Source organism: Lutra lutra, chromosome 11, assembly GCF_902655055.1.
Source record: "Lutra lutra chromosome 11, mLutLut1.2, whole genome shotgun sequence".
Taxonomy (NCBI): Eukaryota; Metazoa; Chordata; class Mammalia; order Carnivora; family Mustelidae; genus Lutra; species Lutra lutra.
Window position 1 is genome coordinate 71,296,668 of NC_062288.1, and position 12,543 is coordinate 71,309,210.

Genomic DNA, 12,543 nt, shown 5'->3' on the forward strand with positions numbered 1-12,543 from the left:
ATCTAATATATCTCAATTATGTAGGAATTCAAATGTTTTAAAATAAGATTTTCAATCTGGTTATATGGTACTATTGAAAAGTATATTTATTAATATTTCTCTGTGCCTAAAAAACTATTCTTAACCTGTTTCATAAAAACAAACTATTATATTTTTAAATGTTTATATTGATGAATTAAGTTATCAAACACTAAAATGAAAAGATGTCATAGCTCTTTAGTTTTCTAAATAGAGATAGCTATAATAGTCTCACAACTCAGAAGTTTGTGGTTCTATCAAAAACACTAATTATACTTAATAGGAAATATCTGGTGATTAAGAGCTTTCAAGTTGCCAACCCATTTCATTAAAATATTGACAAGAATACTAATTCCAAAGTAATTGCCTGTCAAATTAAATCAATTAAAGCAGGTTAAACACAACCCCTATGGATATACTGTGTAATTTCTGCTGGAGACAGTTGTTGTTATTGGCATAAGTCAGGCCAATAACCAATCAGATCTTTCTGAATTAGAATCTGCCCTGCCTTCCTTCCATCCTTCCCGCCATAAGTTACATTATATAAAAGCATTCACCAATTTGTTTTTTCTCATTCTTGCCAAAATTCTTTTGTTACGTGTCTGTTACATGGGCCCTCCTATCAGGATCACCAGCATTATTTGCAATAGGTTATTCAAGTTAATTAAATTTACCATTAAATGTGGTCATAATTGTGATGCCTATTTTGTTTATTTCCAGATTTATATTCCCAAATCCCTAATGTCTGACCCCTGACTACTATCTTCTGTTGGTAGAAGGGGATAAAATTGAGAACTTAGTTCCGTTTGTTTCCATTATTTCTTAGAATGAAATATATATGTATCCAGCCTTGAATTCCACTTAGACCCCCAGCATCCTTGGTCCTGTTCCTATCAAATAAGAACTTTTAGTAGCTTTACACTGAAGTACTCTGAAATGTCTTTGATAATACACAGTAGAAATAGTAGCGTGTGAGAAAATATTTGAAGTAATCATATAACAAAGTGCAGTCATTTATTCTCCATTCCAACTCCTTCTGGATTTTAAATCTTTCATGTCAATAAACATTAGAGTTAAAATATTTCCAGAGTACAGAATATATTTAACCATGTATGTTTTAAAGCATATTTTAACAGTAATAATCTTGTCTGATTTAAATCTACATATTAATCATTTATCATATTAATAAGGCTTTATTTTTATCCATTTACATTATCGTCCTAGGATTTACTTCCCTCTAAAATATTATGAATTTATAATATTTTTAACAGCTGCTGCTGTGTGGAAACATTATAAGTAATAAGTGACATTATTGTTACTACTGCATTAGACACTACTAACTCCACTTAATGGAATAGATAAGAAGGTATCATGTATAATCCAGAAACATATTATTCTATAGCCAAGAAATGAAACCAGCATACCGTTTAGTTTCCCAGTTTAACACCAAAGTTGCCTGAGAGGAAACTTTTTTATGTTTTGTTTTTGTTTCAAGTTTTTATTTAAATTACGTTTTCACTATTAGTAGTTTTGAAAGTAAGAAATGCAGCATGGAGGGGAGGCAGCGGCCAAAATTTCTCTGCAGTGTTTTCATAGTATAATAAGGAAAAGGAGCTTAATGGTATTACCTCATTAGCCATCATAGGGTAGAAATCAATCTATTTCTACAACCTTAGTCTACTATATGGCTTGCTCCTAAGCTCCATTTTTTAGTAGCTCCTAAGCTAATTGAGAGTTTTCTAGACAAAAAGAGAAAATCTATAAATAAGCAACTTCTGAGCCCATCCTTAGGGAATTTAATAGGATGGACAGTGCTTTGGAGATACATAAGAAAGCAAGTTCTGAGTATTACTAGAAAGATTGGACATGGTAATAGCTCCAGATTCATAGCAGAATGGTTGTCTTCCATCCACATGTTGTCATCCAGTCTTTTTTCTGACCCATCTTTGGTATTGATAATGCTTGCATACAAACTAAACAGACCTGCTTCACTAGAAATAATTAGGTGATAGGAGTCAGGCTCTCTGCTCATCAGGGAGTCCACTTCTCCTTCTCCCTCTGTCCCCGCCACTGTGCCCCACCCCCTCCGCAGCCCAGGCGCGTGCGCTTTCTCTCTCAAATAAATAAATCTTTAAAGAAAAAAAAAAAAGAATTAGGTGATAGAATGTGCTGTAGAGCTTAACACCTGAAACAGTTTTTCTTTACAGAACAGGAATGTTAAAAAAAAAAAAAAAAAATCTTTGGAGAGCAAGAGAGTTGTTGATCCAGATTCTCTGTGGAAAACATGTTGCTTTTTCTCAAATCTTTATTGTAGACAAGATGTGATAATCTGGTCCTATTAGAGACTCTCTGGACTAGACACCATAGATAAAGAAATCAATTGTGACTGTTGTCAGATAGTAAATTCCTGTATTTATATAAAAGATAACATTTTACTTCCAGAAACAGTAGTCCAAAGCATTGACTTCAATGGCAGGGATTTTAGGCACTGTGATAACCAGTTTTTAAAAAAAACAGTTTTGCCAGGGGATTTGTCTGTAGTTTCTACATTATACCCTTTATAATTATGCCTGTTCTGTCTTCAGTCTCTCTCCTTCTGCTCTGGCTGCAAAGTGAGATAATTTAAATCCTACTGCAGAACAGTGATTAATTTAGTTAGTTATTTGATTGCTTGAAATCCCAGCATGAAGACACTTCACATACACATCATAAATAAAAATGTTAGACGAAATGATAGAAATATATTGACAAGATAGGTAGTTTTTAAACTTTTTGGAGTCCCCAGAATTCTTTAAGAATCTATTAAATCAAAAGACCTTCTTCCTAGAAAAATTCACATACGTATAATTTTGAATTATATGTTTCACATTGAATTCCATAGAAGAGGCTATGAATCACTGAGGTGCATGTGGACCCAACATTAAGAACTTCAGCACTAATTAGATCTGCCCTATATAATATGACAGCCAATAATCACTTATAGCTATTTAAATTAAAATTAAACACAATTAAAGTTGCCCTAGTCTCATTGTCCATATTTTCAGTGCTCAGTAGCAACATGTGGGTAATGGACCATACTGGACAGAGCAGATACAGAATATTTCCTTCGTCTCAGATGGTTCTATTGGACAGCACTGGGTTAGATGTTTCTAAAGTAGCCTACTTAAGAATCTTATCATTACGTATATATGTATATGTGTTTGTGTAGGGCTGCATGATTTGACAACCTAAAATATCATGTTTTAAGAACAATCAGCTGCTTTTAGGCACAGAATACAAATCTTTTACTGAAAAATAAATTTGTCCCAAAGTAGGACTTCTAGCTAACCTCAGCTGGGCCTTCAGGGCTTTTCTACTATGATTTCTTTTTTATCTTGTTGTATCTAAATTGCATTTTCCATAGTAGTAGTTCAAAGTCTCTTCTATTTTTCCTTAAGCTCTTGCCTTTCAGTATGGTTTGGGACCTCATGTGTTCAGAAAACTGTGGCTATCAGTATAAATTTCTTCAACTGCCCTTATCTCGATATTAAAAATCTCATTGAGTTTTCTTTTATTATGATGTGCTACAGAAATAACAAGGTAATCAAGAGAATTCAGAAACCTCTGAATTTCAACAATATAATCAGAACCTAAGAGTAAATAGTTACAAAGTGACCCTATGTTTTAGAAACGTGGGCTCCATCCTCATATGATTTTATCCTTTAGGTCCATGTTAGGGCCATAGAATGTGTATTTTGAATTAATCCACAGGAACTTCTTTTTTTTAACACTTTGTTTATTTATTCATGAGAGACAGGAAGAGAGAGAGAGAGAGGGAGAAGCAGGCTCCCCGTTCCCCACTGAGCAGAGAGCCCAATGAGGGCCTTGATTCCAGGACCCTGGGATCATGACCCAAGCCAAAGGCAGACGCTTAACCGACTGAGCCACCCAGGTGCCCCAATCCATAGGAACTTCTAATACACACCAATGTGGATAAAGCCCATCCTCAAATTTACAGCCGTACTCATAATTATCAGTAGTAACAATAGGACCTAATGTTTGCTAAGCTTGTATGTCAGTCATCTCTGTGCTTTACATTAATTTCCTTAATTAACCCTCATAACAACTCTATCAGTGATCATTATGCTTAGTCCATTTTATGGTATGGAAACAGGCTATGAGAGGTTAAGTAACTTGCCCAGGACTGTTTAATAGGAGTTAATGAGACCAAATGTGCAGTTTTGTTTTTTTTTTAAGATTTTATTTATTTCTTTGAGAGAGCAAGTAAGAGACCACAAGGGGGGATGGGAGGCAGAAGCAGACTGCAGAGCAGGGAGCCTGACCTGGGACTCTAAATCAGGATCCCGGAGCCATGCCTGAACCAAAGGCAACATCCAACCGACCAAGCCATCCGGGTGCCTCTAGTATTTTTAAATATGTGTACATTGTTGTACAGTAGATCTCTAGAACTTTTTTACCTTGCATGATTGAAACTCTATACTCAGTTGAACAACCAGTCTGCATTTTCCCCTCCTCTATCCCCAGACAACCATCATTATACCTTCTGCTTGTCTGTGTTTGACTACTTTAGGTACTTCATATAAGCAGAATCGTACAGAACTTGTCCTTTTGTGACTGGCTTACATTTAAGTCTTCAGTCCATTTTGAGTTGATTTTTCTGTGTGCCAAAAGGTAAGGAGGTAAATGATTTCATTATTTCGCATGTGAATATCTAGTTTACATAACAAATGGTGTTCTTTAACAAATGATTGTTGAAGAAACTGTCCTTTCCCATTATGTAGTCTTGTCATCTTTGTAAAAGATCATTTGACAAATGTGTGGGTTTATTTCTGGACTCTATGTTCTGTTCTCTGATCTCTGTATATCTGTCTTTATGCCAGTACCATGTATTTTGATTACTGTAGCTTTGTAATATGTTTTGTAGTCAGGAAGTATGATGCGTCCAGCTTTGTTCCTCTTCATTCCTCAAGATTGTTTTGGCTATTCAGAGTCCTTTGTGGTTCCATATAAATTTAGGATTGTTTTTTTCTATTTTTGCAAAAATCCCATTGGGATTTTGATAGAGATTGCATTGAGTTTGTAGATTGCTTTGAGTAATGTGGACATTTTAACATTTTAAGTCTTCCGGTTGATGAACAGATGCTATCTTCCCGACTATTTGTATCTAAATTTCTTTCTTCACAGTTTTTGCAATTTTCAGTATAAGTCTTTTGCCTTTTTGGTTAAGTTTATTCCTAAGTATTTTACTCTTTTTTTTTTCTTTATAAGATTTTGTTTTTAAGTAGTCTCTACAGCTAACGTGGAGCTTGAACTCATCACCCCAAGATCAAGAGTCACGTGCTCTACCATTTGAGCCAGCTATGGGCACCCGGTATTTTACTCTTTCCGATGCTATTTTAAATGAAATCATTTCCTTTTCAGAAGATTCACTGTTAGTGTATAGAAACACAAATGATTCTTCCATGTTGATTTTGTAGACTGCAACTTGCCTGAATTTTACTCATTATAAGTTGTGTGTGTGTATGTGTGTGTGTAATCTACGGTGTTCTGCATATAAATTCACGTCATCTGCAGATAGTTTTACTTTTTCTCTGATTTGGATAATTTATTTCTTTTTTCTTGCTCAATTTCTCTTGTTAGAACTTCCAGTATTCTACTGAATAGAAGTGGCAAGAGTGAGCATCCTTGCTTGTTCCTGACTTTAGAGGGAAAGCTTTCAGTTTTTCACAGTTGAATATGATGTTAATTGTGAGCTTTTCATAAATGGTCTTCATTTTGTTGGGGGAAATGTTCTTTTCCTAGTTTGTTGAGTGTTTTTATCCTGATTAATTTTCATATGCTGAACCATCCTTGCATCCCAGGGATAAATCCTGCTTGATTATCGCATATAATTCTTTTAATGTGCCATTGCATTTGGCTAGTATTTTGTTGAGGATTTTTGCATGTGTATTCATTGGGGATATTGGCTGGTAGTTTTCTTGTAATGTCTTTGTCTGTTTTTGGTATCAGGCTAATGCTGATAAAGTAAATAAATTCATAAAGTAAATTTGGGAGTATTTCACTCCTCTGATGTTTTGGAGGAGTTTGAGGAGGATTAGCACTAAGTCTTCTTTAAATGTGTGGTAGAATTCTTCTTTGAGGTCATCTGTTGCCAGGCTTTTCTTTGGAGGTTTTTCATTAGTGATTCAACCTCTTTATAGGTCTATTTACATTTTCTGTATCTTCATGATTCAGTTTGGCAGGTTGTATGTTTCTAGGAATTTATCCATTTCATCTAGGTTATACATTTTGCTGGCATATAGTTATTCATAGTAGTTTCTTACGATCCTTGTATTTCTGTGGTATCGGTTATAATTGCCCCTTCTTTCATATCTGATTTTGAGTCTTTTCTTTTTTCTAACTAAAGGTTTGTCAATTTTGTTTATCTTTTCAAAACACCAATTCTTAATTTTATTGACTTTTTGTATTTTATTTTCATTCTGTCCTAATCTTTATTATTTCTTCCCTTATGCTAATTTGAGTTTAGTTTTTTGTTCTTTGACTAATTCTTTGAGTGAGATTGTTCATGAGATCCTTCTTCTTTTTAACATAGGCATTTACCACTATAAGCTTCCCTATTAGTCCCGTTTTTTGCTGCATCCCATATATTTGTTGTGTTTTCATTTTGTTAAGTCTTGTTTTGTGACTTAATATGTTGTATTACTTCCTTAAAGACCTTCTGAATCTACTCACAACTTCCAAATAAAATATAACTCCTTGGACTGGCACTAAGACCCACCAACGTGTGGTCCATCTACCCTTGCAGCTTTTTCTTACTTAGACTCTAGCACTAATTGGCTATTTTGGCTTTTTAACTACCTATATATACTTGATGAAATTCTTTTTTTTTAAAGATTTTATTTATTTATTTGACAGACAGATCACAAGTAGACAGAGAGGCAGGCAGAGAGAAAGGAAGAGAAGCAGGCTCCCCGCTGAGCAGAGAGCCCGATGTGGGGCTCGATCCCAGGACCCTGGGATCATGACCTGAGCCGAAGGCAGCGGCTTTAACCCACTGAGCCACCCAGGCGCCCCTACTTGATGAAATTCTTTACCATTTCAGGAATCCTCTATGGAGAATTTGTTTTGTTTCTCCTGATTTGTGTTGTTTTTTTCCCTCCCTGTTCCTTAACCCTTGATTCCTATGGTGAACTTTGCATATGTTGACTAATATAATTTGTGTAGTTGTCTCATATTTACCTCTAGCAACTTGTTCAGGATAGGGATTTTATATTAATAATCTTCATAGTTTTGACAGTGTCTAACATATACTTTCTGCATAGTAGGCACTCAATTTTAAAATGGTAAATTTAATCAAAATTTTTCATCTTAAATGTCAAGACTTAGAAAGTGGCCAAATAAAATTATACTTGCTTAATTTCTTTCTCTTAATTTTATCTGTCACAGTCACATTTAGAAACTCATCAGAGAACTTGCTTTTTATTTAAAATTTTTCAGTGTTGGGGCCCCTGGGTGACTCAGTTGGTTGAGCATCCATGTCTTGATTTCAGCTCAGGTCATGAGATTAAGTTCTGTGTTGGCCTTAGTGCTGAGTGTGGAGCCCTCTTGAGATTCTCTCCCTCCATCTCCCCCTCCCTCACCCCTGCGCAAAGCTCCCGTGTTTTTGGTTCTCTCTCTCTCAAAAAAAAAAAAAAAAAATTCAGTATTAAAGAAAATTGGGGGTACATGAATGCATTCATAATCTCTCGTTGTTTTTCTTTTTGGGTGTTTTCTTTCAAGTCTTTTATGTGGGTATATGTATGTATGTATGTGTGTGTGAGGAATTGTATGCAAGTCATTGTGGATTAGGCTCTTTTCAACAAATATCAAACATCTTTTACAGTATTTCTCCGCTGTCTTCATAATTGTCATTTAGCAAATGCATGATATACAGCACAGATACACCATAGTTTATTTTTTTAAAGATTTTATTTGAGAAACAGAGAACACAAGTAGAGGAGGGGCTGAAGGAGAAGAGGAAATAAACAAGCAGACTCCCACTGAACTGATGCAGGGCTCAGTCCCAGGACCCTGAGATCATGACCCGAGCCAAAGTCAGATGCTTAATTGACTGAGCCTCCCAGGCACCCCTGCCATATTTTAAAAAACTGATTTTCATTTGCATGACACTTAGGTCGTTTCTATTACTTTGCTTTATAGGCTATGTTGTAATAAAGTTTTTATAGCTTTTTGCTTGTGTTCAATTAGCTCCTTAAATTTCTAAGCACAGGTTTAAGGGTTGAGTGTGTTTATAACCCTGTTTCCATACCAAAGGCTGTGGCAAACCCACCAGCTATAGTTGAGTGTACTAATTCAGCACAGCCTCCTCAGCAGTCTCAGTGTGGTGTCAAGAATGTATAATAAACTCACCTAAGTGCACCCTCCTTACCCATATTCCCCTACTCTTAGTAGTTGTATAGTAAATTAATCTTTTTAATATGAAGTCTCAGTAATTTACAAAATGAATTATTAGCCCAAGGGTAGTTAAATAAGGGTCTTACATTCTTTTTTTTTTTTTTTTTTTTTTAGATTTTTATTTATTTATTTGAGAAAGACTGAGAGAGAGAGAGAATGAAAGTGGGGAGGGTCAGAGGGAGAAGCAGACTCCCTGCCAAGCAGGGAGCCTGATGTGTGACTCAGTCCTGGGACTCCAGGATCATGACCTGAGCAGAAGGCAGTGGCTTCACCAACTGAGCTGCCCAAGTGCCCAAGGGTCTTACATTCTTACTCTGAGCTTTAGAGATAGGTTATAGTTAAAAAGACCAGACCCAGTCTTCTCCATTTTCCAAATGCATCTGTATGGGGTGCAAACTTAGAAATTAAGGAACTGGCCCAAAAAAAAAAAAAAAAAAACCAGACAGGAACTAGAGATCCTCTTTTTTTTTTAGCTACAAGAGAAGTACCCTCAAGAACTTAGAAATAAAGTTACCTTCTTGGAGTTTAACTTTCAGAATAAAACTAAGACATAATAAATAAGGTTAAGTTGGCATCGGAGTCCTATGGAAAGGGATGATGTTTGTCAAATCAAAAGCTTAGAGAACAGGCCTAAAAAATATTATCTGACTTGATAAAATACTAAAGAAAGCAATCATCAAGTAAATTACACTAATATAAATAACAAATGTAAAAGAAATCTTTACTTTGGAAATTAGGTGTTTGTCTATAGCATTTTCTAAGTTAAAACTACAAAAACAGAAATACCTTGCCCATCTTTGTTCCAGATTTTATGATTATCAATTAGATTATCAGAGTGGGATAAGAGTAGCAACTAAACTTATTTGATCTGGGTTGAGTGTATCACCACATTACGAGTATATCACCAAAATACTGCTTTTTTTTTTCCTTCAGAGTTTTAGCAGTGTGATGGTAGTGTGCAAAGCAAAGTGTGGGTGCTTCCTTAAAGGGCTTGAAGGGATGTGTGAGGTCTTGTGCAGTTTCCCATGAAGGAATGCTGAAAAACTTCTCATCAATTATTTGTTGATATGGGCTTTTCTCATTTGACTTAAGGGGGACAGAAACCTCAGAAGCTTCTTATTTTTTCTTCAAAGCACCAGCAGCTTTTATCTACTTGGCAGAAATGATACACTGTAAAGTCTAGGGTTGTCATTTTAGCACACAGATATATTATGAGTTCGTGACTGGTTTTGTTCCCTCAGTAGAACCTTACTACTCAGAGTATGGCTGTGGATGAGCAGACTGACATCACCTGGGAACTCAGACATGGAGAATTTCAAGCCTTTTTACCTCCTAGACCTACTTTGTTAGTTCATGTCCTCCAAGAAGCACACACTAAGATGGGATTTGACGTGTAAGAGATTTTGGGGGGAGATACCAGAGGAGGGGAAAAGGAGAGAGTGCTGGAGGAGGTAGCAATGTAGGTCTGACCCCTGTGAAGGAAAGAGGGAAGGAGAGGTGGTGGAGGAGACTGTCAGACTGCGGCACAGTTGTAAGCAAGTTTCTGACAAGCTGATGGGAGTCCTCCAGCCAATGTCACATGTCAGTGAAATTTCATGTCTCACAGGAACCGGTCTGCATTACCATTTCTGCTGCCTCTAATCATTTACTGAGACCAGCCTGTGGAAGCTTGGCTTCAGTGCAAGTAGGATTTCAGAGCATAGCACCTGAGACTATCTTTCAATTATGCTCATAGCAGCAAGAGATTGGATTGGCGTGTTTCCCTGGCCCCCTCACCTCCTGAATCTGGATCTGCATTTTAACAAAGTCTCCAGGTGAATTGTAAGCACATTAAAACTTTGAGAAGCAGGATTCTAGAGTAATAATTTGGCCCTTCGGGGATTTACCCAGTCAGTAAAATTATTTATAATCCGCATAGGATCTCCTCAAAAATTCAGTTCTCTTGGGATGGTATTTTTTACAGTTCATCTGAACAGAGTTGCTGTTCAAAGTGAGAACTAGAGCAGATAATTTGTTGTTGCTAATTTATAACAAATGTGTGAAGCAGATTTGGGGCCAAAGCAGACTTTCCAAGATGCTTTGCCTCTTTGCTGAAAGGAGCTAGATGTAAGTTTATTTCCTTTTGCCTTTTCAAGTTCAAGGTCCCTGTAGCAAAGAATTCTATATTTCTGTATTTATTTATTTATTTTGTTTACCATGTGGTAAGTTGTAGCTATGATTCTTTTTTTTTTTTAAGAATTTATTTATTTATTTGAGAGAGAGAGAGTGTGAGAGAGAGAGAATGAGAGGGGAGAAGGTCAGAGGGAAAAGCAGACTCCCCGTGGAGCTGGGAGCCCAATGTGGGACTCCATCCAGGGACTCTGGGATCATGACCTGAGCCGAGGCAGTTGCTTAACCAACTGAGCCACCCAGGCAGTCCTGTAGCTATGATTCTTATGGTGGCAGCTAGAAATAATCTCTTGGACAAATCTGACTGAGTTATCTCTGCTGACCCTGTGCTTAGTGTTTGAGAAGCTCTCTTTAGGACGGAATACAGTACCAGGTAAGCTTTGCCACAAGGCCTTGTTCCCTGTTTATAGACTTTCCATGAGTTCATCATACTCTCACATTTAATCAAGATGTCCACAGTCCCCATGGAATCATCCTTTGAACCACTGATCCTTAGACTTCAGTTTAGGAACTACTGCTTGGTAAAAGTTACATTTCCTCAGTCCAAAACAAAGTCTTGAAATCATTACTTTTCAAAAGCCCTCCAGGTGATGTAATGTCAACAGATTTGGAAACCACTACTCTAAAGTAAAATATACTTGAGATTCAGACCTTTCCCATAGAAACATCCTCTGATGTGAGTGGTATAATTTACTCTGCATTCCAAATGCCTCTTGTCTCTTGTCTACTAGCCAGTATGCATGAAAAATTAAAAAAAAAAAAAAAAGAAGAATTCAATAATACTTGTTACCTTAGAATTTAGTGTAATTTTTACATCATTCTTTATTACCAGTGGGCTCGTTATACCAAGGACCACAGCACTAAAGATTTGGATGTAATTATTCTCTGTTTCTCTCACTTCCCTAAAGTCAGACAGCCACAAGTGTTCCCTGAAATGGGACTTACCTAGAAGCTGAGTCCTTTCAGACATTTATCAAATACTCTCTGTAGTTCAGGCAGTCTATAGTCTACACTAGATATGAAAATAAAATTTAGTCCTTGACCTTGAGGAGTTCCCAAACTGTCCTAGAGACACATATTACAGCAGAGATATTTGCTATTGTTGGACATGGAGAGATGGAGTGAGTCAAACCCGCAAGAGGACTTGGGGGGTTGGGGTGCTAGCAAACAGAGGAAATAACACAAATGCATCACGTGAAACTCCAGTGACTGCTGCCTTTGTCCAGGACCCATGCCAGGAATATCTAACTTTGGAGCAGGTCACATGGGTTCATCTAAAGCTTAACTCATTATCCATCCCTCTCTCAGAACAAAAACACCTGCTTTTCTACATATATTTCTAGATTGGTGACTGGCACCTCTCATTCATACTGCCTCCCCAGCCAGAAACTCAGAAGGCATCCTAGTTGTCTTCACTCCCTATAGCCAACCAGTAATCAGGAACTGTCGGTGTAATCTCTGCGACCGCTCCTTTCACCATCCCCTCAAAGCATTGCTAACATTACTGCCCCCGTCCTGGACTCTGCAGTCATTTCCCAGCTGACCGATCTCCTCATCCTGAGACTTGTCCCTTTTTCATCCATTCTCCCCAAAGTGCTTTAAATGTAGGAGTGGCTCTGCTTCCTATAGGAAAAGGTCCAACTTCTTTAGTCTTAATGTATAGGGTAAGACTGCTAATGCTTAAGCCAGACCACTTGGAATTCAAACCCTGCTCCACCACTTACTAGCTATCTAGGGCAAGGCACTTAGTCTCTCAGTATCTCAGTTTCCTCAACTATAAAATAGGGAAGGAAATGGAATCTCTGACCTAGGGTTATAATGGGGGTTGACTGGGTTAATACTACACGTATAAAGTTAATACTGCACATATGAAGTGCTTAACAGTACCTTGCACAAATGAAC

The 12,543-nt window shown here is 36.9% G+C and overlaps 1 protein-coding gene across 6 annotated transcripts in view; it reads left to right on the plus strand.

Annotated features, from left to right (window-relative positions):
* The window catches only part of ZNF277 (zinc finger protein 277), a 105,286-nt gene that overhangs the window by 43,655 nt on the left and 49,088 nt on the right, over positions 1-12,543 (plus strand). Inside the window, exon 2 of one of the 6 annotated variants that reach the window (XM_047695182.1) lies at positions 10,079-10,286. The exons of 3 other annotated variants lie outside the window; for them this stretch is intronic. In XM_047695182.1, the coding sequence (XP_047551138.1) occupies positions 10,198-10,286 (89 nt within the window). In that variant the 5' untranslated portion in view covers positions 10,079-10,197. Of the gene's footprint in view, positions 1-10,078; positions 10,294-12,543 lie in introns of those variants that run through there. 2 more of the 6 variants (XM_047695183.1, XM_047695185.1) reach the window with 2 other exon arrangements.